Source organism: Miniopterus natalensis, chromosome 12 (genome assembly GCF_054644295.1).
Source record: "Miniopterus natalensis isolate mMinNat1 chromosome 12, mMinNat1.hap1, whole genome shotgun sequence".
Classification (NCBI taxonomy): Eukaryota; Metazoa; Chordata; class Mammalia; order Chiroptera; family Miniopteridae; genus Miniopterus; species Miniopterus natalensis.
This window is the reverse complement of record NC_142092.1, coordinates 4,484,201-4,511,818: the sequence shown is the minus strand read 5'-3', so window position 1 is coordinate 4,511,818 and position 27,618 is coordinate 4,484,201. Positions and strand designations below refer to the sequence as shown.

Below are 27,618 nucleotides of genomic sequence, written 5' to 3'. Positions count from 1 at the left end.
AAGGGACTAACTACTGAAACCCACTGCAACATGGATGAATATCAAAATGACTCTGCAGAGTGAAAGAAAAGACTGTATATGATAATATTCATATAAAATCCTAGAAAATAAAAACTCATATCTAGTGACATAAAATGGTTCAGTTACCGCATGAAAAAAACTCTTAGGGGTGATAGATGTGATCATTATCTTGACCCCACGCACAGATGGTTTCACCCATGTAGATATGTCAAAATGTATCAAATTGTAGACTATAAAATACATGCAGTTTATTGTACATCAATTATAACATAGTAGAGCTGTTAAAGATATGCTAAAAAGAAGACATATTACAGCAAACACTCAGTAACAACATGAATAACTGTCAGTCCTGTCGATGTGCCCACTCATGTTAAAAGCAAGAGTACTACCCTCGCCAATCCTCACAAGGGCCCTGTGGGATAGACATCATTATCTTCACTTACAAAGGAAGAAACCACACTATAAAGTGCAGAAATAACGTGCCAAGTGAAACAGTTCAGTGAGCGAGGCAGGGTTCAGGTCTGCAGAGGCTTAGCCCCATCCTCCCTGAGCCGTGCCTGCCCCCGTCAGAGGTGGCTGCTCACCCGCCATTCCATCACAAATGCCTCTGCCCAGTGGGTGTGTTTAGTGTGAATAAGTGAAAAAAAAAAGTAATCTCTAATGCTCTGAGCATTCTTGGTGTCATTAAATGAATGGCAGGTTGTAAAATAAAATGCTCAGGGACATCACCAAGGGTGAGTCTGACCAGTCCATACCCTGTTTTGCACATTACAGGTATTAAGGACTCAAAACCCAGTCACCAGAATGGGTGACTTGTGAAAAGTGAATTCCGTTTTATTTTTAAAACAGAAAGAAACTGCCAATCCTCATAATTTACACCGGCAGAATTAACTTACCTTCTTTTATGAACTTCTACGTATTCCATTCAATTACTCTCAGACACCTGCTTTCTATATTACTTCTAGTGGTTCTTTTTATTTATTTATTTTTAAATATATCTTTATTGATTTCAGAGAGAGAGGAAAGGAGAGGGGGAGAGAGAGATAGAAACATCAATGATGAGAGAGTCATTGATCTGCTGCAGCCCGCAGCCCGGGCATGTGCCCTGACCGGGAATCGAACCCTGATCGCCTGGATCCTAGGTCGACGCTTAACTGCTGAGCCAAGCCCAGCCAGGCACTTCCAGTGGTTCTTAAACTTGTCACTTAACTAGATACATAAGATATATGTGTATTCAAAGGCAAACAAGGCTGTCTTGATTACAACTGGACAGCAGGAAAGTAATTTGCTACTCACAAAATAAACAATTTGTTTCTTAAACACCAAGTTACTGGTTATTAAAAAAACAAAAACAGAAATGAAAGCCAGAGAAACAACAATGTGAAGCCCTAAGGAGGAGATTAAAGTACGCAGAATCAAAACCCACGATTCATTTGACTCCACTACTTAAAATTCTGACATAGAAAGCAATAAAGCCAATATTAACAAAGAAAAACTAGAATTGAAGTAAACAAAATATCCCTGTAATGGTCATTCTCTGACTTACTCTCTGAACTACTCTGTGAAGTGAGTGCCACGTCTCCTGAGAAGCAGCAGCTCACACCTTTAGAAACTCTCCCCAAAGGCCTACTGCCCTGTGGTCTCAAACTCTGGGAACGAAACAGTCTCTGGCTTCATAATCGAATCCTCAGAGACTTATACAGCTTTACATCTCATACTTAAGAGTATAACACTTTGAGTTAATTTTTGTATAAACCGTGAGGTTTAAGTTGAAGTTCTTTTTATTTTTTGCATATGGATGTCAATTTTTCTAACACCGTATTTGTCAAATATCAACTGGCTGTATCTGTATGGGTCTATTTGGTTCCACTGATCAATGGGTCTATCCTTTCATCAATACCACCTGCAGTAAATTCTCTTAGTGTTCCTTAATCTGAGAATGTTCTATTTCACCTTCATTCCTAAAGGGCAGTTTCTCTGGTACAGAATCCCAGTTGGCAGTTCTTTCAGCACTTTGGAAATGTCGTTCCACCTATTTCTGGACTCCACTGTTTCTGATGAGGAATCGAGTCATTCAAATCATTGTTTCCCCATAAATAACATATTTCCCTCTGACTTTCAAGAACTTTTTTTTTGGGGGGGGGGCAGTCTTTAGTTTTAAGCAGTTTGATTACGGTGTGTCTGGTCATGGTTTTCTCTGTGCTTATCTTGTTTGGGTTCACTTAGCTTCTTAAATCTCTATGTCTGTCTTTCATCAACTTTGTGAAGTGTTCAGCCATTATTTCTTCAAACTTTTTATGAACCACACTCTTTCTCCTTTCCTTCTGCAGCTCTTGTGACAAATGTTAAACATTTCAGTCCTGTACCATAGGTCCCTGAGTTCATTCATTCAGTCTTTTTTTTGTTTGTTTTTCAGACTGATTTAATTCCTACTAATCCCTCTTAAAGTTAACTCACATTCTTCTGTCTTCTCTATTTTGCAATTCAGTACATCCAGTGTGTTTTTATTTTCCAGTCCCAAAATGTCTTTTAAGTTGGGTGCTTTATCCTTTATTTCTTCTTTGAAACTTTCTATATTTCCACTTGTTCATGGGGTATAAGACCTAAGATAAGCCCAGCCGGTGTGCTTAGTTGGTTGAGTGTCATCCCAGGCACCAAGAGTTACCAGTTCAATTATCGGTCAAGACACACACCCAGGTTGAGGGCTCAATTCCCAGTAGGAGGTATGCAGGAGGCAGCTGATCAATGTTTCTCTCTCATCGATGTTTTTACATCTCTCCCTCTCCCTTCCTCTCTCTCTGAAATCAATAAAAACATACTTTGAAAAAAAAAAAAGAGAGCTAAAATTAACTCCCAATATTATGTGTTAATATCTCGGGAAACCAGGTGAACCACAAATGGCCTGACCACAAGTCTCCCTCCCAACTTTGCTCTTCCCTGTCTACGTCCCCCAGACCAATAGTCCTCCTCACTGAGGACACCAGGCACACTCCTACTTATCGCTGGGGAGTACATTTCAGACTGTGGAATTATTCAGACAGGCCAATCACATCCTTCCCTCTTATCACTGCCAAGCCTGCCACCCACAGCCTGTTTTTTCACTCTGTTCCTGAGCACAACCTCTGTGGACCTGCAGGGCTTGTGGTGTGATTCCCCCTGGGCTGTGAGTATATGTGACTAAGAAATTGCTAACAGTCACATCTGTCCAGTGTCAGGTGTCAGGGGCCTGGCCATCCCCAGAAACCTAGGAGAGGAACCCCTCACCAACAAGGGGAAGGGGGGGTGACTGTTGGAACAGTTCACCTATACTTCTTGGAGCATTTCTATAAGAACCACTTCCAGATCTTTCTCAGAAAATTCCAACGTGTGCCCTCTTGGATGGTACCCATTGACCCTCTTCTTCTATGCAAGTGGGGATTTTCAGGTACTTCCTGTGCTGAGTAACTTTGGACTGGACAATCTTATTTTAGCATTCAGTCAACTTGGTTGTATTCAGGCTGCACATTCCAACCAGCCTTCTGTGGACTGTGGTTTCAGTGTTAGTTATGTTTCGAGGCCTCTGGCCAGTCTCATATCTTGAAAGTGGTCCATCTCTTGCTTCAAATTCTCAAATGTTGGGTGTGCTGTGTAGCACCAGAGCACACATGCTCAGCCGGGAGTGAGTCCCATTTACAATCCACCTTATGGGCTCCCTTCCTGCACTCCTCTCTTCACCATCTCCCTGGAGTTTGCTGGTTCCCAGGGGCTCCATCTCTCTGGTCCTCGGCCTAGAATACTGGGACTGTATTTACCTTGTTGTGCTCTGCACTCCATCAATTACACCCATGTCCAGGATCAATGGCAGATGGAAAGAGAAAAGAGAAGCAGTGGTGACATGCCACCACCCTCTGAGAAAAAGCTCCTGTGACCGAAGGAGAAGGTTCTCTTCCCTCAGAACTTTTGGTGCTTTGGGTCCTGGCTGCTACTGCTGTCGCTAAAAGGAAATTTGTTTCCCAGTTTGTAAAGCCTGAACTGGAGAGATTCTCCTAGAGTTCCTTCTGTCGGTGCCAGTGTCCATTTCTGGGGTTTTTTAGACCAGGCCAGAGGATACCAGAAAAATAAATAAATTTCACATAAATAAATAAATTTCACTTATTTCACAAAAATAAATAAATTTTATTTTCAGCCAAGTCTACTCTCCTAAACTCCGCATTTGCACAACCAGCTATCTACTTGATTAATACTCCACCTGGATGTTGAACTTGGATTTAATCAAATGTCCAAAGCTATACTCCTCACTCTCTCTTCCAACCTGCTCTTTTCACAGCTCCCCACATCTCGGCTGAAGGGGACTTCTCGGTAACTCAAGCCAGAGTCCTTGGGGTCAATCTCTACTTACCACTCTCTTTACATTACCCAATCTACCAGGAAATTCCCCAGAGCCAGCCACACCCACTACGTCTACCATCACTGTCCCAGTTCAGGCCCCATCACAATACACTTGAACCACAGCCACAGGCTCCCAGTAGGAATGTGCTCCTGCCACTAACCTGGATCTACAGATATCTATTCTTGGCATGGTGACCAGACAACTCTTTAGAAGCTGAAGGTCACCTTGTATCTGTGCTGACAACCTGTTGAGAGTCCTTCTCATGGGCGTAAAGCTGTAACCCCTCTGGGCTCTGACTCCACTACCCCTTCTGACAGTGTCCCCTATCACTCTCCACCTCCTGCCTGTATGGCTGCAGGGGGACGAATGTTCCAGGCATGCTCCCATCTCGGCCTTTGTCTTGGTGTTCCTTTGTCTGAAATGCTCTTCCTCCTATTTGTATGATTAATTTCCTCAATTCCTATCAGTCTAGTCTTAACTCCAGTATTACCTCCTCTATTTTAAATGAAAACCCCGTCCCTCATCAGACCCTTGCCCTCTTTCTTTTCCTATGGCATTTGGGACTTCTGCTGTAATTCTAACTATTTGCCATGTCCACTGCCCTGTGCTGGAGGGTCAGCTCCTTGGCAGCAGTGACCTTTCCCTGTTTGTCACAGCTGTTTGCCCCGTCTACACCAGTGTGTGGGTAAACAAATATTTGCTGAGTTAGATGAATAAATATGCTGGGAATACAGTGTGTGAGCAAAGGGAGAGCAGGAGGAGGGACATTAGGACAGTGCTGGGGACCCATGCTGCAGACCCATGCTGCAGACCTTGCAAACTGAGGCCGACAGCTGACAGAATCCACAGTTTTCTCAAATTCACAATTCCCAGTGGCAAAGGGCCTTCCTGGTGTTTGATCCAACACCTTTATAATGACGGGTCAGTTATGATGCCTACACACGATAATCTCTCCTACCAGTTGTGATGAGCAATTCCAAGAAAGCGTTGTTGTTATATATAAATACAGGATGGGACAAGTAGGTTTACAGTTGTTCATATGGAAAATAATAAAACAATGAACAGTAATACAAGAATAAACTGTTTTGCATACTCACAACTATAACCCTACTTTTGCCCACCCTGTATGTGTTTCTTCCACGGCAACTAACAAAATGACCTGTCAGCAGTGGGAAGCCAACAGCTAACTTCCAAATACCCCATTAGACATGAGGCAGTGGTCACTGATTACATCCTAAAGCACGAAGGAATGCGACTGCATTGTCTGAGGTGAGTTAATAAAGGGACAAGGCTTCAGAGAGCAGAATGAGTGCTGCTGGCCCTTAGAGAGACCACGTTGGAAGCAGGCCCGTGAACCCGGCAGTGCCACCCCGGTTCGTAAACGGGTAAATGTTGACAGTCTGTAAGCCTCTTAAAAAAGGCAGTGTTCCTGTTGTTCCGCTTTTCTTCCTGGAATAGTATGACCTTACCAGTCAGACTTGGCACAAAAAGGCCTCCTGCTATTTGTGGAAATCGAGGTCACCCTCACGGCGTAGTGATGAATCACTGCTGAGGCGGCTCAAAAGAATACTCTCAGACTCCGATGTAAATTCTAAGAGGATTTTAACAAAGGCTGAAACACAACATTCCAAAATGACTACTGTGTTCAGAACAGCATACACAAAGGATTTAAAAATCCATCATTGCTCCATAGGCACATCTGAAAATAGAGGCCTTGACAGCAGCCAGGACGCTGCCTCACTGCCCAGCACAGATCCCACGCCCTGGAGAGAAGAGCACAGACAAGCCGGGGCATCTGGTTCTGGTCCCCTGAAGCCCAAGTGCTCTAATCTTCTCCCTTTTCTTTTTGATTTGGGGGACAGTCAGTGCCAACAGCAATCACTGAAGACGCTTTTCCCGAAAAGTTTCTAAGGAGGAATGCTAACACTGGATCCTGCTGAGTCACACCTTATGCAGCGATCAAATCGCCATTTCCCAAGGTGAGAGAGCCTGACTCTAAGAGCCATCTAGTAAAATGAAAATAAAACATAAAGCATGGTCCAGTGAGAATTCCTGGCAAACATTTTTAGCCTAAACATGAAGAAATAACTGTCAAATCCACAATGTGCAAACTTCAGCAAGATAATTTACCTGATTTTCTTTTTAAATTAGTTATAAAAAACGAAGAGATGGGTGACTTGCCTAGATTTTAAAAAAGAAAAGTTATAACCAAATATGACGTGTAACATTTAACTACACCCTGAACTGGAAAAGCAAAACAAAACCACCAGAAACTACATTTTGAAACATCTGGGGAAATCTGAATATCAGTGTTACTGTTCAGGATGATACTAGTGCTGGGGTTACATAAGAGTCCTTTCCTATTTTAGGAAAGGCAGGCTGAAATACTTGAAGGCTCACCTTGGCATTACTGAAATGCTTCAGCAAGAAAAGATGGGTGTACATCTGAGGAGGGAGACAGGAGAGTGGGAGACACAGCGGGCGGGAGGGGGTCCCGGGGTGAGAAGATCTTGACGAGAGTATAAAGAGGTTCATTTCACTGCCTCTCAAACTTCCTAAAGTTTAAGTATTTCCAAAGGAAAACGCTGGAGAGAACAGAGCACTGGAAATATTAGGCATCCTATCCACAGGGGTGCGCACCCAGGCAAGAAGCCTCAACAGTTACCTTAGTCCTAATAAGGTTTCTTGACACAACCCAAATCCTCCAGTAGCAGGTAAGAAACAAAGGCTGGGAATGGGGGAACTTGCCACCACTTTGCGTGCAAACAAGAAAATTTCTAAACTGTTAAATAAAAACGATCCTAATCCTCTGAACTTGTTTGATTCTTACAAACATGCTAAAGGGTGGTTTTCTTTGAGGAGCTATTTCTAAGAGAGTTTTATGTTAACTACTGAAGTTATTGTCCGGATTGGGAGAAGACAGGAAGTTGAGCTGCTTTTTCAAAGGTGAAAATACTGGAGAACAGAGCAGGGGTTACGTGGTACAACATGCCCAAAATAATTCAGAATACTGTAGGGAGGCCCTAGAGTAACCAGTGTAATTATTTTAAAATTGGCTAGTGGTTTAAATCATTAACACTGTATTTTGTGTTTCATAATATTTGTCTACAATCATATATATACACACACAAAAAAAACACAAAAAGTACTAGTTTAACTATATGACGGTCAATTACATTCCATTTTTAAATAACATCTGACACAATACTATTTTTAATGTTTCTGCTTTCCTTTATACCTTCCTTTTCATTAACTACATACTTTTAATAGTCATTTGACAGCAGACAATTTCCAAATTCTTAGTAAAAACAATCTATCTCTTCAAAACAATCATTTTCTGCACGGCTAGTGTGGCTCAGTGGTTGAGTGTTGACCTATGAACCAGGAGGTCAAGGTTCGAATCCCAACTGGTCAAGGCACATGCCCAGATTGTGGGCTCAGTTCCCAGTGGGGATCAATGACTCACTCATCAGTGATGTTTCTCTCTCTCCCTCTCTTTTCCTCTCTGAAATCAATTTAAAATAACACATATCAAAACAATCATTTTCTAATTTAATTTGTTTTAAGGAAATTTATAAGCTATACCTTAAAAATAATCACATTGTTATTCAGGCTCAATTTCAAGTAAACAACAACAAAAAGAAAACTCAATGCTAGGTTTTGATCAGCTGTTTCCCAGTAAACTGCTATCACAAAGGACAGAAGTGATAGCAGTGTGACCACCAGGGGCATCAGGTCCACTCCTCTGTGTTTATAATATACAGTAAATCCAAGCAGGGAGCCACAGCTTCATTTGGATTAATGTTAAAGCCTTCTGATGTTTATGGCATATTTATTTAATTTTTTTTTAAAATAACAGTATCCATGAGAATACTCAGTCCAAATTCAATCAAGTTTATAGAGTGGTTCTGATGAATGGATGCACTACTGAGGAGGCCCCTCGAGAACTTGAGTATCTTGGGAAGGACATGCCGACCCAGGCCTCAGAGTTCATGGGACGATGGAAGGACTAAAGCCATCACCCTCATTTCTGCAGTGTAATCAAGCCAGCTTTATCATCTAACCAAATCCAACAGTAGTCTCACACAACTGTCCTACCTTCTAGTGGCTGGAATACAAAACATTTCACATTCAGGACCTGACAGACATCCAAATTACCAAGTTCATCTTTCTCCCACCCCCTATCTCCACCATATACTAAGTCCCTGTCTAAAAAAAAGACTTAAGCATTGAAAACTACTGTACTTGTTTCCCATAGCTGCTATAACAATTTACCACAAACTTGGTGGCTTAAAACAGTGGACATTTAATTCTCATAGTCTCAGAGGCCAGAGTCTAAAATGAAGATGTTGGCAGGACTGACTCCTTCTGGAGGTGCTGAGGAAGATCTCCCAGCTCTGGGACTGCCAGCAATCCGGGGCCTTCCTAGACTTGTAAACACATCTCCCCAATCTCTGAATTGTCTTCACATGCTCTTCTCTGTTTCTCCTCTTCTGTCTGAGTCTTCTCCTCCTCTTATAAGACACTTGTCCCTACATTTAAGCTTCATTCAGATAATCCAGGATAAGCTCATCTTAAGATCCTTAACTTAATTACATCTGCAAAGACTTTTTTTCCCAAATAAGGTCATATTCCCAGATTTTACACTGTGACCTATCTTTTGGGGAGCCACCATTAAACTATAGCCACTCTCTTTCTAGGATTACTTTTATCCTAATTACTAATAAATGCTTACTTCTTAAAAGAATTTATGAAACATCCTATCTTTTTTCTAAACCTTGTTTTTATTTCACATTGTTATCTGATAACTTTTCAATTAGATATGTTTTCTTATAAACCCTTTTTGAAGCTGTCACTGGTCACTGTGAAAAAGGCTGGTATGATACACAGGCAGGTATTAAATGTTTTACCTGCAAAGTAGCATTTTCACGGATTGCTGAAGTAGAAAATTTAGTGAGCCTCACACATTGATCTGGGTAGTCTTCAGTTTCACTGAATTATGTTTTAATTTCTACCTATACGCCCTAATTAGGATAAATACTCTTATAATGATATGGTTAAACATACAATTTTAACCTATTCAGGTACAAACATGCCTGGAGTGTTCAATACTGCCTCCGACTGTGGGTGCAGCCTAGGTGCCCTGCCCCTCCTCCATGAGGCTCTGACTGTGGGTGCAGCCTGAGTGCCCTGTCCCTCTGCCACAGGGCTCTGACTGTGGGTGCAGCCTGGGCGCCCTCCCCTCCTCCGTGGGGTCTGCCTGGGCATGGGGCTCCCTGAGGGACAGGCACTTATATACCCACAGAGAAGTTCCAAAGTAGCAGTGTCGGCCTTCAAGACTGATGTGACTGATACAATAACTTGAAAATTAAGAAATCATACAGAAAGCACAGGAGAGCACAGAAAGACAGCCCCAGCCAGCATGGGTACCACGGTCCTCACTAGCACCGTCCTCACTAGCACCATCCTCACATCTACGGCAGCTAGGAATGCAGTGGAGGACTTGACTGCTGAGCAAACAAGACAGCATCAGTCTCTTCCCCCAAAATGTTGCCTTTCAATTAACTCCTTTTTGCCTCATGCAGATTTTTAAGAACAAAGAGAGATGGGCGTGAACAATTCGTACCTCCACCGGGAATAATTGCCAGCTTTGTTTCAACCAGGCCCATTTTTGCAGAGGAAGCTGAAAAGGAAGGAAGAAAATTAAGTAATATCCATATAATCAAATTCATTTATGACTTTAAAAAGTCAATAGAATACCCTATGAATACAGTAACCACCCCCCTTATCCAGTTTCACTGTCCATAGTTTCAGATACCTGAGGACAAATGCTGTCGAAAAATATTCAGAAATTTTTCCAGAAATGAACAATTCATACATTTTAAGACTGCTATTTGCTCCGAACGGTGTGATGAAATCTCTGTCCTGCCCGTTCCACCTGGGCTGTGCATCACTCCTCTGTGCAGTGTCTCCATGCTGCAGACACCCCGCCCATTAGTCACTAGCAGCCATATGGATTATCAGATGCCCTGTGGTGGTGTCACAGTGCTTGTGTTCAAGTCACCCCTTTTTTACTTAGTAGTGATGCCTGCAATATGGGTATGCCAGAGAGAAGCCAGAAAGTGCTTCCTTTAGGTGAAAAGGTGTGTAAGTAAAGGAAAAACTGGCGTATTATATAGGGTTCCATACTACCCGAGGTTTCAGGCATCCCCGGGGGTCTTTGAATGTATATCCCTGGGATAAAGGGGAGCAACTGTACTCTGTTTACTAATTAAATTTGTGTCACACGCCCTTTTATCATGGCAGAAGGCATTTAGCTATGAAAATAAGTAACACTCTAAACTATACACAGGGTGCCGCAAAAGCAGTTTTACAGTTGTGAGTACATGAAAGTTTATTCTTAAATTATTGTTTCTTAATTCTTTTATTGTTTTCCACACGAACAACTATAAACCTACTTTTGCTGCACCCTGTGTATTAAGAGATTCACACATTTTCTGTTAAAAATTACTTGGCAGAGAAATAATTTTTGATGCAGAAAGACCAAGGTTGTAACTACACAGTTTGGCCTGACGCTGCCACGTGATGTTTGAAGGCCTAGCTCCCATTAGCTTCTCAGGATGAGGAGAGAGGCTGTGTCTGACAAGTATGAGTGCTTTAGCTGCCGGAACAGTCCTCCACACCACACAGCTCAATATGCCCTATCAGATACAGCAACTTTTTAAGACCCAATCTCTAGGTGCTTCTGACAGATGGTTTTACTGTCCTGCAGCTGGACAGGGTGTCTCTTTCCATGTTTGTTTCAGGGGTACTGTAAAACCCCATGACTGTTTCTTTATCTGCTTATCCAAAGTACTGGGACACCTTCCCACATCCTAGCTCCCAGAAGCTGCATTCTCTCAGAAATGGGTTTCATGTGCCTTAGCTTTTCCATTTAAAACCCAGTGGTTTCAGAAAAGAGAGACCCAAAGTAAAGAGGAAAAAGGAAAAAGTGTACATAGACTAGCAACTACAAATCCCAAAAGGTCACCATAAAATTATTAAAAACACAATTACACTGACTCTACTTTTAACAGGCAGCTCCATCAGAAGTGACAGTGGGAGCCTGGGGGAGGACAGTGACAACTATTTCCTGCCTGCTTCATCTAGGCCTCAGTCCCGGAGTCCTTTAGGTCACCGCAGTGAGGGAGCAAGGACACAGCTCTCTGAGGGTCAGAGCCTGCACGGGGCAAGAGTGGCAGGATGCGGTGCCCTGGCAGGGTGGCAGGAGGGAGGGTCTGACCCAGACTGCTGGGTTCAAGTCCCAGCTCCATCACTGACTGGAGCATTACCTCCCCCCTGCCCGCTTCCTCGAGCACCACACAGTACTCATCTCATCCGCTGCTATGAAGACTCAGTCCCTACATGCCAAGTACTTAGAACAGCGCTGGGCACCAGGTCAACACTCAGCACACGGCTAGAGAAACAGTTCCATTATTATTTTCATAATCACCTCATCTAATCCTAAGAAAACCACTTAGGGAAGAAAGTGAACCTCCAAGAGATTATTGTTCTACAGCTAACAATAATAAGGTGCTTGGATCAGACACAAGCCCCAGAGTAACTCATTAACCTTCATAGCTGCAACTGTCATTTCCCCTGGTGTAGGGGAGGAAACAGGTCAAAGAGGGAAGGACCTAGGATTCAAAGTCCGTTCTGCCTGACCCCATTCCTGCTCTCCTTCCTACTGCTAAGACTGAACAAGAGATAGCAAAGACTGTTTTCTGAGCTGGGAATGAGAAATACTTCACTAAGTCCAACAGGTGACTTTTTTCTAAATGTTCTACTCAACAAGAGGAAAAAATTAAATATTTGGAATTCTCTGGAGAGTAAGAAAAAAAACCATTTTTAAAATGTTTTAATAGGATTCATCCTCACCTGCCACTCTTATATCACATGCTAAGGCCAGCTCCAGCCCACCACCTAAAGCAAGTCCGTCGATGGCAGCAATCGTCGGCACTGGTAGATTCGCTGAAACAGAAAGATTTCATGCTTCTTTAGTAAGTTACCTCACAGTGTGATTCATTTTAAATTTCCTTCTGTAAATATATTTTTAAATGGACTATTGTATATAGAATTTTGTATCCCTTCTGCCTTTAACAAAATAACCATTTCTTCATTGTTGTTCCATCATATAAATAGGCAATAGTGCCTTTAAATCTTCCCATGTTATTGAAATACTTTCACAAATACTTTGTTGAATCGACTGAATCACAGTTCTAGCTTCATGATCTTAGAGCCTATAATCTTTCATGAGATGTTGGTTCAGACATGTGTCAAGTTTAAATGACTTAGTTGTTCACCATCCTTTCTGAGTTCTCTTGGCGCTGAGGATGATAACCTCATTCGAAGAAGCAATACATCTCCTCAAGACAGAAGCAGCCCAAGTGGCTACGGGACATCGACACAGGAGCTCTGTCGTTTAGTGACCAGCACAAAGAGCAGCAGCTGGGAAGTGACCAGGCTCTGTCTCACACAGCACTTCAGAGGGGAAACTCAGACACCTGCCCAAAAGCATGACTGCGGAGGGTGAGCCGGTCACAGAGCATAAAACCAGACTTTCCTGAGTGTAGGGGCTTTTTTAAGTTAAAATATTCAGATTTCGTTTTATAACTGAATTTTATTGTTGACTATGGGAATGTGAAGCTAGGCCAACCTAGCCAGGCAAAGAAAACGACAGCTGTTAATTTACAGGACAAGATGTCACCAATGCGCCCAGATCCCAGGATAAGTGATCAAAGAGTGTTTTCTTCTCAAGCTTAAATCTCTGCTCATTGCCCTGGAACAGAAACACTGGCACTTGCTACCACGACTAATAAAAGTGCTTTAATTTTTCAATACAAAACTTCACATTCCCATAGTCAGAAATAAAATAGGAAGGATTCTGCTTCCTAGATTGTAGATGCTGAAAGGTAACTATCTCCACTGTCCTCCCCACAGAAAAGAGCTGCTGACGTGACAGGTGTTAGCTAAGGCTATGGTCATCACATGGCAATACTTAAATATATCACATCAGCATGTGTACACCTTCAAGTTACATAACGTTATATGTCAATTACATCTCAATTAAAAAGTAAAATAAAAATGAATAGATAAAATAAAAAGGTATCATTCCTAAATATCTCTTCACAGCTATTCTGATATGTGAAATTCCACTGACAAAAAAGTTCATTCCTTGACCCCTTGGAAAATATACAGATTTGTTGAAGTACTGGCTTTTATTCCTGCATGAAGGCATTTATCAGACTTATTCTAAGAGCAAAGTCTGGAAAGGCTAGGGTGGAGCACATACAGATGCTGCTACCTGAGGCTGAGCGGGGCTGGACGGGGTGCCAGAACAGGGCACATGCTACTGTTTGCACCTGTCTCAGCATTTCAGGGGCAGGTGAGGGTGTGAAAGGACAGGTCAAGTCCAAAGGTGCTCAGTGAAAAACGGAACAGAAGGCTAGGTCAGTGTTTACAGTCGCAGTATGAGTTTAGTGAAAAAAATAACATCTAGTTAATTTTACCTGACAAAAAGGAAGAAAAATCAATAAACAAATATAATGGCAAATTAATCTGAGTGGCTCCCAAGGTTCTCTCTCTAGTCACTACAAATAAAATGGGATTACCTTGTTACCGAGCTCTCAACCAGACTCCTCGCAATCGACTACTGCCCCAGTCTCAAGTCTCCCATCAAAGCCTGCCCCTAGGCTTCGCTATGGCCTCAGCTCGCCTACCTCTAAGACAAGCTCCTGCAAGGAACAGAGTAAATGTGCATCACCCACTCCCACCCCCCTCCACCTCTCAGCTCCAGTCCCTCTCCACCTCACCGAGACTGTGCTGCCCCATATCCAGTGGGCACCACCTGGTTCCTATGAAACTGACGATCAGAGGCATTCATCCTGGACACTCCTCCTCGAGTTCCTCTCTTCATTTCCCTGCGAGGTCCCTTCCTCATCTTTCCTGCCTTCCCATCGACCTCTGGTTAGTTCTCAGCCTTCTTTCCCTCTCAACAGAAGCTCTGCCCAGGAGGTCTCATTCCCACCCTAACTTTTACCCCTTTTTAAATATCAAAAATATCCAAACTTCTACCCAAACTTCTCTATACACGGACTCTCCATAGCCACCTGCCTGCAAGACATCTCCACTTAAATGCTTTACCGTGTTCAAACCAACTTCTTGTCCATTCTTCTAGAGTCTATTTCACACTTGGTAGCACCTCCATCCACCAAGTCCCCCAAGTAAGACGCCAGAAGTCATCTCAGATGTCCTTCTCGGTGCCTTACACCCTCCTGTTTTCTGAGTCCTATCTGACAGCTCGCAGATCTGCAAGTCCCCCATTTCTCGCCAGCAGGATGTCTCTAATTGACCTCCTTCCTGCGGTTTGCACCTTCCAGTGCACCTCCCATTATTTCCTGTGGGACAATCTTTCTAAAATGCAAACATAGTCACAGTATCCCCCTATTTAAAACTGTACAACGATTTATTCCACATTAAGAACAAAAATGGAGAAAACCTTTAGCAGACCACAGGGGGCATCTGATGCACTAAGTTCTGCCCACCTGCACTGCCTCTCTTCTCCAACCTCAGGCACCTGCTCTGGGCTTCAGCCCCCAGCTACTTAAAGCACCTCCAGAAGTCATTTCCATGCACTGCTCTGGACAAGCTGCCCTCCGCCTGGAATGCCTGGCTAGCCCCCAGCTGTCTTTTGAGGCATTGCTCCCAAAAATCCCTTCCTTGCCCTGGCTGGTTTAGCTCAGTGGTTAGAGCAACAGCCCATGGACTGAAGGGTCCCAGGTTCGATTCCAGCCAAGGGCACCTACCTTGGTTGCAGGCTCCATCCCTGGCCCTGGTTGCGGTGCGTGCGGAGGCAACCAATCGATGTGTCTCTCTCACATCGATGTCTCTCTCTCTCTCTCTCTCTCTTCCCCTCTGAAAAGCAGTGGAAAAAATATCTGCAGGTGAGGATTAAAAGAAAAAGGCCTTCCTTCCTGCCTCCACTGCACTCGGCACACTTTCTCAGCAGCCCGCCACACGGCCCATTCTGCAACAAGCCACATCACACCACGCTGGTCAGGAACACCCTTCTCACTGCTCTGGGACCGACTTCAAGGCCTCCACTGCCTCTTCTGTCTCCATCACATTACAGCTGGTATTCTCCCTACTACTCCTTTTACCAGTAACTTCTTTCACTTAATATTTTAAAGAAATGACATGAATAGATGCAAGCTATAGAGCTGCAGAAAGAAAAACCGCAGCGTTCCTAAGCTGGATGGAGCGAGTGACAGGAAGGAGGGAGGTACTCTCGTGCTGTGAGAAAATGCTGGTCAGCAGTGAGTGCTGAAGGCACTCAACTCTCTGCTGCAAGCTGACTCTCCTTAGAAAGAGAAATAACAAAAGTGAATTTTAAAGGACCTCCAAACTCAAACTCAGGCCTGAAATATGTGCACTACTGAGTCCCAGCTTCTCAAAAAATTCCAACTCATAGTGAAAATAGGTGTCATCTGATATTCCTTGAATTTTTCCCCAAATACAGGAACAAACTGATGTGATATACATGAAAAGGAAATTCTTCTTCACACCAAATTGTACACTGAAAATAAAGACTAAAAAAAAAAGGGTCGAAGGACTAACTCTGCTGTCAATTACAAAAGTAATATTCTGAACCTTCATAAGCCCTGACGCATAACAGAAAGAACAGGAAGGTTACAACTCTTGGTCATTTATAATGTTCTTAACACTGCAGCATAGAGGGACAACTGCCTCAGAAAGAGTTGGCAAGGCTTTCCTCTACATTTTGATTAGTTAATATTCTCAAATATACTTAAAAATTACACTTAGCCAATAGAAAGTTTAAAATCCTCATCCTAGAAATAAGTAATTAAAAATATTAAGTGCACATTAAAAACACAAATAAACTTGGTTAATGACTATGCCCTCCTTCCCCTTTATTGTGAGAGTTACTATAAACCAACATCATGTTGATTAAAAAAAAATGATGGAGCAGGTTGCAGTTTCTATAAGATGCAGAGGTAGAAAATGAGCAGAAATAAACAAATGAAAATGTACTGATGTGGGACAGGAGGGGGGAGGGGAAGGGACTGAAATGAATCTTCTCATTGCTCAAGTTTTCTTAATTTTGAAATCCAAGACCATAACACTTTTTCCTCTATTTACTTATACTTTTGGAAGTAATAAAAATTATTTTTAGCCCTAGCTGGTGTGGCTAAGTGGTTAGATCATTGGCCAACGGACCAAAGGGTCGTGTGTTCCATTCTGGTCAGGGGCACATACCTGGGTTGCAGGTTCGATCCCCAGCGCCTGTCAGGCATGTGCAGGAGGCAATCAACTGCTGTCTCTCTCTCTCTCTCTCTACTTACCCCTCCCCTCCCTTCCACTGTCTCTAAAACTCAATGGAAAAAAATATTTTTAAATTTGATAGTTAAGAGATTTAAGAAATTTTCTCAAGAAGATAGAAGTTTTTAACATTACAATTTATATGAAATACATACTACAAAATGACAAGAAATGTGGGGTACTTATAAAAATGGAAATTAACACACTCAAATCATTAAATAGGTAAACTACGTGGTACTTTCAATTAACATAAATTAGCATTACATAAATCATTATGTACATTTTTCCTACTAAAGAATTACTTGGTAGTATAGCTTAGTATACAGTAATTAAACTTCAACCATTTTACAATATTATGAATCCTAAAGTTATGCATAATCCTAATTTTTCTCTGAAAGATTTTCCTTCTTTTTTAAAATTTATTTTTCAATTACAGTTGAAAGATGTTTTTCTTTTTTTTTTTTTTAAGATATCTTTATTGATTTCAGAGAGAGGAAAGGAGAGGGAGAGAGACAGAAACATCAATGATGAGAGTCATTGATAGGCTGCCTCCTGCACACCCCGGACTGGGGATCGAGCCCACAACCCGGGCATGTGCCCTGACCAGGAATCGAACCCCGATCCCCTGGATCCCAGGTCGATGCTCAACCGCTGAGTCATGCCCGGCCAGGTGAAAGATGTTTTTCTTAGTAAATTTTTTTTTCAGGAAAATATGAGTCACCTCAAAACACATGCTAGTTTCATAGTTACCTAATAAGCTGGGTTTTACATCTAGTGTTTCTACTTGGGGGCACTTAATAGTCTTAGAGAAAACTCAATTCAGCATACCTTTAGAAAGGCAGATCATTAGCTTCAAAGAACTGAGAAATATCAAAAGGGCAGCTATATGCATGCAAGGCAACAAAGCAGGACATGCTGCAAGCAAAGGCTTTTCCCAAAGGCAGTAGGAAGAAATCAGGATTCAAGGTTATGCAACCAACAGGATCAGATACTATTCTGAGTTTAGTACCAAGAAATAAACCAGGTATGACAAAGGAGATAATAATCCTTTGAAATGCTCCAAAAATATAATTAAGGCAAACAATACAAGTTTTACTATTCTAAGGGGAAAATAAAAGGTTCTAGGGAAGGCTCTGTCTACTTCAGTGGTCTGCAGGACACCCACCTCGAGGACAGCAAGGTCAGAAACCCGTGAGTGTGGAAGAGGGAAGAGGGATCTTTTCAACTCTGAGATACAACACATAATGTAAGTTGTCGGAGTTTCTAAAAATATAAAGAGGCTGACTGCTATGAAAAAATGCTAGTGTCAGTCATGATTTTTAAATTTGATTTTACTTAAAGAGTAGGGCTCTTATACAAAACAGAGAAATCAAATATTTCAAAAGAAATGCCCGTATAGTACACTGGTAGTCTAACTCTATTGAAATCATTCAAGAACAGAAACAAAATCAAAGCTGGCTGAAGCTAAATGGTGACAGATGGAGACTTGACTTGGGGTGGTAAACATACAATACAGTGTACAGATAATGTGTTGTAGAATTGTGCATCTGAAACCTATAATATTTTGTTAACCAGTGTCACCCCAACAAATTCAATTAAAAAAAAGAAAAGACTTAAGTCCTGGCTGGAGTGGCTCAGTTGTTTGGGCATTGTCCTGTGCACAGAAATGCTGCTGGTTCAATTCCCCATCAGAGCACATGCCTGGATATGACTCGATCCCCAGTGGTGGGCATTCAGGAAGCAGCCAATCGATGTTTCATCCTCACATTGATGTTTCTCTCTCTCTCTCCCCCTCTCCTTTTCTCTCTCCCTAAAAAAAATCAATAAAAAATCTTTTTTAAAAAAAGACTTAAATGTAAGACCCCAAACCACAAAATTCTGAGAAGAAAACATAGGCAGTAAACTCTGGCAATGCTCTTAGTAATATATTTTCTGTACATCTCCTCAGACTGGAAAACAAAAGAAAAAATAAACAAATGGGACTACATCATAATAAAAAGTTACTGCACAGCAAAGGAAACCATCAACAAAACATAAAAACAACCTACTCATTGGGAGAATATATTCACCAACAACACATCCAATAAGGGGTTAATATTCAAATTTTATAATGAACTCATACATTATAATTTACAATTAACACCAACCCCTACAAAAAAATCCAATTTAAAAATGGGCAGAGAACATTAATAGACACTTCTCCAAAGAAGACATACAGATGGCCAATAGTCATATAAAAAGATGCTCAAGGTCACTCATCATCAGAGAAAGGCAAATTAAAACCACAATGAGATACGACCTCATACCTCAGAATGGCACCATCAATAAATCCACAAACAACGAGTGCTGGTGAGGCTGTGGAGAAAGCGGAACCCTCGTGCACTGTAGGTGGGATTGTAGCAGCCGCTATGGAAGGCTGTATGGAGGTTTCTTAAAAAATTAAAAACAGAACTACCATATGACCCAGCAATTACACTTCTGGGTATTCATCCAAAGAAATCCAAAATACTAACTCAAAAAGATACATGCATCCCTATGTTCACTGAAGCATCATTTACAATAGCCAAGACACAGCAGCAGTTACGTGCCCCACCCTCAGAAGACTGGGTAAAGAAGAGGGGTGCGCATGTACAATGGACTACTACTCAGCCAAAAGCACGCAATGAAATCTCCCCATCTGAGACAGCACGCACGGACCTGGAGGGTGTTATGCTAAGTAAAATAAATCAGGCAGAGAAAGACAAATACCTTATGATTTTACTTCTATGTGGAACCTAAAGAACAATATAAATGAACAAACACAACTGAAACGATCATGGACACAGACAACACACTGAGGGTTGCCAGGAGGGAGGGGCTGGGCTGGATGGGAAAGAGGAAGGCATTAAGCAGCACAAATCGGCAGTTAAAAAACAGCCGCGGCCCTGGCTGGCCCGCGAAGCAGTTAGAGCGCTGGTCTGCAAACCAAAGGGTTGCAGGTTCAAGCCCCAGTCAACAGCATGTACCTGGGGTGCAGGTTCCATCCCCATGTGCGAGAGGCCACCAACAATGTGTCTCTCTCACACTGATGTTTCTCTCCCATTCTCTCCCCCCCTTCCACTCTCTCTAAAAAATCAATGGAAAAAATATATTCAAGTGAGGATTAACAACAACAAAAATACAAAAAAAAATAGTCACAGTGACGTAAAGTACAGCAGAGGGAATATAGTGAATGCTGTAATAACTAGGTATGGTGCCCAGTAGGTACTAGGTTTATCAGGGCATCACTTCGTAAATTATATAAATGTCTAACCACTATGCTATACACCTGAAACTAATAAAATAATATTGAATGACAACTGTAATTGACGTTTCTTTTAAAAAAAAAGGTTAACTGAAAATACAAAAAATTCCTAATTATCTCCAATCTCAGCTTAATGTACTCTGCTCCATTCCCATTATTAAGCTTCAAAGGGGTAACAAAAGCAAAATTAAACCCCTCCTGCCCAGTGGCTCGGCTCTCCGGGAGGTACAGCCAGGGCCACAGAGAAAGGGCCATCCAATTCATTATGCAGAGGGGCTGGAGGCCTGTAAGTGGGAGCCACACTTCCCAGGAGTCAGAGAAGTGACCACTGAGGGTTAGAAAAGCTGCTTGGTTTTCCTAAGCTTATTATTTATTCACCTGCCTTTCTACATAGCTACCTATGACCTAGAAAATACTAGAAAGTGCTCACTGTGTGGCCACTGTCCTATGCACCTTACAATTATTATTCAACCTCCTACCAGCCTTGTGACATCAGAACTGCCATGGCCTTCATTTTACGGATGGACACTGGGCAGAGAAGCTGCTGTTACCTGCCTGGTACGGCCACAATTTGAGCACAGGTGGTCTGGCTTCAGGTCTTGTTCATAACCACTGCTGCCTAAAACCAGTTCTCTCCGCAAGGACCCAGAGGCCCTGAGGTTAAGAATCAGCACTGTAACCCATCCTCTCATCCTTCCATCCTTCCCCAAGGACCCAAGACTGTGTCCCTGAGGGCAGGGAGATGCTGAGTCTCCTCGGGAATTCTGATGCGCACACCAGCTCTGTGCTCCACGAATTCCTGCACTCGCAGTGACACCACAGCTGAGTCCAACCAGGGAAACCTCGGCTGAGGCATCAGTCAGCTGATCATAATAGTGACCTGACTTGAGTTTTCCCTGGGAACTGTAGACCCTGACTGTGCCAAGTGCATGACTATATAGGTTATTAACAGCAGGAAAGGCCAACACCAGAGCATCCTCTTCCTATCAAAATTTGAAATAAAAAAAGCCTCCCTGAGGGAAATGCAGAGAGATGAGAGTGAAATGAACTCCGCACACACCTCCATTCAGTGGCGTTGTCTGGAAGATGACGGTAAAAGTAACCGACATCACGGTCACCTGCTGCTCCAGAGGTAATAAAGCTCAAGGCGCTTCAAATTTTGCTTGGCATGGCAAATGCAGTTGTTTCCATTTCTGATAAAAATATAACACTAGAGCCCAGCTGGCATGACTCAGTGGTTTGAGCGTCACAGACCCATGAACCAGGAGGTCATGGTTCAATTCTGGTCAGGGCACAAGCCCAGGTTTCGGACTCAATCCCCAGTAGGGGGTGTGCAGGAGGCAGCCGATCAGTGACTCTCATCGTTGATGTTTCTATCTCTCTCTCTCCCCCTTCCTCTCTGAAATTAATAAAAACATATTTTAAAATATATATATGTAACATTAGAGGTAGTTTATTTTCAAGTGGTAGAAAAAATATATACCATCACTGCCTGCTTCATTAACTCTCAGGCTCCACATCTTGCTCTTCAAAGTGAGAACCAGCAGCTTAGAATCACGTGGAAGGTTGTTACAATGTGGAATCCTAGGCCCCACCCCAGGTCTTCTGAACCAGGATCAGCACTTTAACAAGATCCCCAGGGGAGGGTCTGGATACCAAGAACCACAGGGAACCTGACCACCCCTTCACACAGGGTAGAACGTTGATCTGTTGCACTGAGAGAGGAGTAATAACCGAAACTCTGGGTAAGGCTCCTAGGTATAAAGTAGCAAAACCTTACACACAAATGTCTGTAGCAGCTTTATGTGCAGCTTCCCAAACTGGACATACTTCAAGTGTCCCCACGCAATATACATCCACACAATGGGACACTACTCAGCAATAAGGAGGAGCCAAGACATATTAGGCACCGATAATCTCCAAAAAGATGACGCTGAGTGAAAGATGGCATGCAAAATTAATACATACCATGTTCCATCTAAAAAACTCTTACAATGGAAACTAGTCTCTAGTGAAAGCAGCTCAGCAGCTGTCTGTGGCAGGGAGAGGCAGGAGAAAGAGTTACCCAGGGCAGTGAGTGAGGAAGCTCCTGGGAGTGGTGGGTATGTCATCATCGTGGCTGTGACATCTTCACAAAAGTCAGAGTCACCACACTGGACACTTGACTGTGCAATTCATTGCAGGTCAATTACACCTCAATAAACCCATTTTAAAAAATTATATGACCTGATTAATATGAAAATGGTAAGTCCAGTAAAAGAAAGTACACTCACTTCCTGATCTTTTATAAATAGGAATTGATTGAGTGATGTAATTTAAAATTAATAAATCAAGTAATACACATATGAGTCAATTTAAAATTACAGAGAAAACACTAAGAAAAAATGATGGAGTCAGAGAAAGGTGGAAGGGAAGAACCTAAAATGAGAAATACACTGTGTCACTGCTCAGAGTAAGAAGTCACCAGCGCCCCCTAAAGGAAGAGAGGACCGAGAACACTAGAGAAAGTTGTAATAATAACGGTAACCAACTGGGACAAAAATGCAACTGGGCACTTTCCGATTAGTAGCATAAACCCGCAAGTAGAAAAAACAAACAGAAAAACACAGTATATATGAGATAATTTTTAAAATGTAAAACCACCAAGTCAGAAGGCACAGCAGCAAATCATGGCAGACCTAACAGCAAACATATCCACACACTGAAAGAAACTGCACCCATCCAGTAAGAAAAACACTCCGAATGGATCACAAAGCAAAACCCAACTAAAGCAGAACATCAGAGAAACATCTAACACAAAAGAAAAATACAAAAAATTTTGAAGGATGGGTATGTTTCCTCACAGTCAAATACAAAAAAAAAATCTCATAATCTGAATACATAAAGGTAATATAGGGGTCAAAACATTAAATAGGGGAGAAAGGGGGCACTTTATAAGGCTTAATAAAGAAGAAGTCCATGAAGGTCTAGCAGTGATGAAATTCTATGCACCAAGTAACGCAGAAGCACCATTCACAAAGCAAAAATGCCAATAAATTCAGAACAATATAAATATCACAGCCCTTCTCCAACCACTTTGCAATAAGTAAACAAGAAAATAACAAAAACACTGGCTAATCAGACGCATGGCATGGAGGTTCATTTTCTTCCCCATTCTGGTGGCTTAGCAGAGACCTGGTTCAACAGTGACCAGCTGGGTGGAGGGGCAGGCTCCAGCCACCTGCCTCCAGAGGTGCTTTCTAGCAAGGCCACTTCCCAACAAGTGTCCATGTACACGGCGTACAGATCCTCTCTTCTTTCCTGACGTCCTACGTACATACAGCAGTACAGAGGTGGGTCCCACTGTCCTGTAATGTTGGCCCCAAAATTTCTTCTATTCCAACAAATTATTTATCTAAATGGCTAATTTAAGGGATGAGGGATATTAGGGAGTGGGGGGTGGAGGGATTGAGCAAAAAACGGAAAAAGAGAGAGAGAACTCATAGACATGGACAATGGTGTGGTGATGGGAGGTGGAAAACGGCATGGGGGATAAATGGTGATGGGAAAAATGAAATTAAAATCAAAAAACATAAAAGTAAAAATGAATAGAGGCGTATCCTTGGCTCTGCTATGCCCTCCTCCTTTCCTCTTTTACTTTCCTCTTTTAGAAGTAGTCCTCCCCTCCAAGAACACAGGTTCTCCTCCAGGTCCAGGTGACCAGTGCCCTGCGAGGTATGCAATGCCACACACACACACACACACACACACACACACACACACACACACACCCCCACCCCCCCACCACCACCACCACCCCCCGTGGCTGTGCGGGCATGGCCGGCACAAGCCCAGGAGAGCTGGGACTAGGGTAAGGGAGCCTGATGCTGGAGATTCAAGGGAGCGAATCTCCTCCTCAACACATCTAAAGCCACAACCTCCAGCTTAGCTATTACCAGTAATAATAGAAGATAATATTCTGCTTTTTTCTCCCCTACTTTTTATTTTCAATTTGTTCCAAACCTCAAAGAGAGGGAGGATTTCTATTTGTTAAGGTTCCCTCAGATACTTTAATAATATGTACAATGGCATTTTCTGCATCAGTTTATAATATTAAAAAACTAAAAACTACCTAAATGCCATTAATAAAGGGACCATACGTATGGGTGTTATGGTATGTTCATAGTAATAATACTAGGAAATAATTTTTTAAGTGCAGTGGTAAAATTTCCATATTGGAGAAAATTAGGCTTCAAATTATTCCCAGAAATAATTTTGCAAATACGTCAATCACACAGCCAAAGGATAGCCAAGGAAACAAGGTACAGTACAAACCAGTATAAAAAGAAAAGCATTAAGACAAAGGCCCATACAGAATTGAGACCCATTATCATCAAAAACTGACTCTCAAAGACATGAAGCCAAGCAGGAAACTGTAAACTATAAAAAGTGACTACTGCTTTTTAAAAGAACCAAAAGTATTTAAAAATTAAAGAAAAACTCAATGTTTGTAAAAAGAAAAAAAGAAAAACAGGTGCAGCTTATGAGAAAATTAGTGAACTGGTAGGTGCCTTACAAGAGAGAGGTAAGGAAAAACAGAGAGAAACCACAGAAAAAAGGCAAGGATATAAAACATCTAGTAAGGCCTAAAAAATGTCTAACTGGCAGCAAATAAATGAAACCAAATTCATCAAAATGATTTTAAAATAAAGCAGCAAAATAAACCTGAAGAAAAAAGAAATTAATAAAAACCAGGACAGGAATTAATAAAACAGAAATAACAGAGGATTAACAAAATCCAAAAAAGATTTTTTTGAAATGCATAATAAAACTGATAATCTTGGAGAACCCAAAGAAAAAAAAAGGATACCCACTACCAGTATCAGGAATGAAAAGGGGATGTCACTGCTGACTTTTCAGACGTTAAACCAGCAAGAAGACATTATGAAGGACTTCATATCAATGCATTTCAAAATCTAGATGAAATGAATGCGTTTGTACAAAATTATAAATTTCCCAAAATGAAAAAAATAGAAAACCTGTTTATGTGGTTATTTTCATAAATATTTTCGTACACAATCTATAATGTACATATACAAATATACACATGTAAAAGCCAAGAGAAAGTCTAAAAATATACATGTTAAATTAGTATATTATCAATAATTAACTATGTGGAGAGAAAGCAAATGCAGGAAAGCTGCTAAAAAGAGTTTTAAATTTTTATATTAAACACATACTCAAATACTTCTTGTGGAATTAAAAGCTAACAAACACAAAAAAGACAAGAAAGAATTCAAGTGATTTCTTTCTTGGTCTATTCAAATTCTAGAATATTCCAGAGTAATATTTGAGTGGCATAGCTTGACTAGGCCCATTAATCCTTCTATATTTACCAAAATAGTATAATTTTTAAAAAACTGCCCAAAGGCATAATGTGATTAACAACACAATGAAAGTCAGCAAAGGCAATAAAATTCCAAAAAGGAAAGGAGACCCTAGTTGCCAATTGTGAAGTGTGACTCCATTCTAAACCACGATTCGACAGGTGGATGTTACCTGAGGAAAACAATAGACTCCTAGATACCTGCGCCAGTTTTCCATCATTCTTAGCAAGAGGGTAAAGAAAACTAAAAAATTAAGATCTAGCAGTTACTACTTGAAAAAATAATGAAGACAGTTAACTGGAGTATTTCACCGATCAATCTTTCACACACCGTAATTTAGCGCTTCCAGTTTCTAGTTATTACTTAAAATATATGCTGAATTGAATCCAATGTAACTAAATTAATTACTTATTTCAAAAATCTCCTTGAGCCCTAGGTGGTGTGGCTCGGTGGCTGGGTGTCGTCCCATGCACTGAGAGGTTGCCTTTCGATTCCCAGTTGGAAGCATGCCTGGGTTGCAGGCTTGACTCCTGGTGGGTGACATGCAGGAGCCAGCCAACCTTTCGCTCTTAATCAGCGTTTTTCTCTCTCGCTCTCCCCCCTCCCTGCTTCTCTCTAAAAATCAATAAAAAATCTTAAAAAAATCTCCTTGACCTTCAAACAAGTGCATAATCTGTCAAATTGTCATTGTGATACTAATTATTTTCAGAACAAGCTTTATTTCAGATGAAGCAAAACAAACATAAACTATCTGAAAAAGCTTTGAGTTGTATAAATGGTGATAACTTATTAAACTCTAAAAAAAATCAATTCATTCTAGATTTTTTGTAAGTATGGGTGCCTCTAAATCAACTGGAATTTATGCAAGCTCTTTCGTACTCATTACTCAAGAATCTCTAGGTCCTAAAATGGGATACTAGAAAGAGTTTACTTTTACAAGCACACTTCTTAGATTAACATTTAATGTAATTAAAAATAATGACTAAATGCATGACTTAACAAATACAACACTTTAAATTTAGTAAAAATTATTCATACTTCACATTCAAAAATTCTGAATCTTGCATCAGAGACTATTATTAAGCCATGATAAATCAGATGTTATGCTTCATAGAGAGGTATATTATACACCTATTCTTGAGGAAAAACTTTCCAAATACTCCCATTTACAGCTTATTTATAAGAAATCAAATTATGGAAAGTCCAAATACTCTCATTTACAATTTATTTATAAGAAATCAAATTACGGAAAGCTTTTATCCATAACCAGGGTACATTTCAGATAATTAATTTTTTCTAAATGAACCTAAACCCCAAAAGCTCAACAGTCAGACTAGGGGGCTTCCCAAAACTGCCCAAGGAATGAACTGTTTCTTCGTCTGCCAGCCAGGAAGCAGCAGCCCATGGCCCCAGCACATCCACCCCTCCAGGGCACTTGTTCTAGTCACAAGACAGACCACACTGCCAAGTCCAGCAGTTTGTCATACTGGCCGGTCAGCAGGTCTGACCAAACCCTCCCTCTAAGAAAGACTTGCTTCACCTGGCTTTAAGACACTCTTTTCTCCCTGCCTCCAACCCTGGCTGATCTTGCTCTGTGTCCTTTCTGGTTATTTTTTATCCCAGCTTTGAAAATTATAATGCCTCAGGGTCGTCAAGCTCTTTCTCTCTACAGTGTCAAGGCTTCACATATCATCAACATTCTGAAGACTCCCAAATTTCCATCTCGAGCCTGGACTACTGGCCCGAATTCCAAAAGTTACAGGACAGTGAAAACCTAGGAAAATTCCAGGGAAGGAGGAATAGGGAAACTGAGACAGGAAGTTAAAACAGGGCCAAACAGTGGGGCAATTTGCAGCCAGCCTGCAAATAACAAGCCATTATCTTCCCCAAACCAAGGTCACTCATGAGCAGATGGTTAAAAGCCTCCCTAGAGCCCAGCCCGGCGTGGCTCAGCGGTTGAGCATCAACCTAGGATCCAGGCGATCGGGGTTCGATTCCCGGTCAGGGCACATGCCCGGGTTGTGGGCTGCAGCCGATCAATGACTCTCTCATCATTGATGTTTCTCTCTCTCTCCCTCTCCTTTCCTCTCTCTGAAATCAATAAAGATATATTTAAAAATAAATAAATAATAATAAAAGCCTCCCTAGTGAAAGAAGGCAGGAAAGGAGGGGGAAGGGCAAAGGGAAAAATGGGCAGTTTT

The 27,618-nt window shown here is 41.7% G+C and overlaps 1 protein-coding gene across 1 annotated transcript in view; it reads right to left on the bottom strand.

Moving 5' to 3' along the window:
* AUH (AU RNA binding methylglutaconyl-CoA hydratase) overlaps positions 1-27,618 on the bottom strand; it is a 158,612-nt gene that overhangs the window by 82,753 nt on the left and 48,241 nt on the right. Inside the window, 2 exon segments of the mRNA XM_087822523.1 lie at positions 10,017-10,073; positions 12,308-12,400. Coding sequence (XP_087678649.1) covers positions 10,017-10,073; positions 12,308-12,400 — 150 coding nt within the window.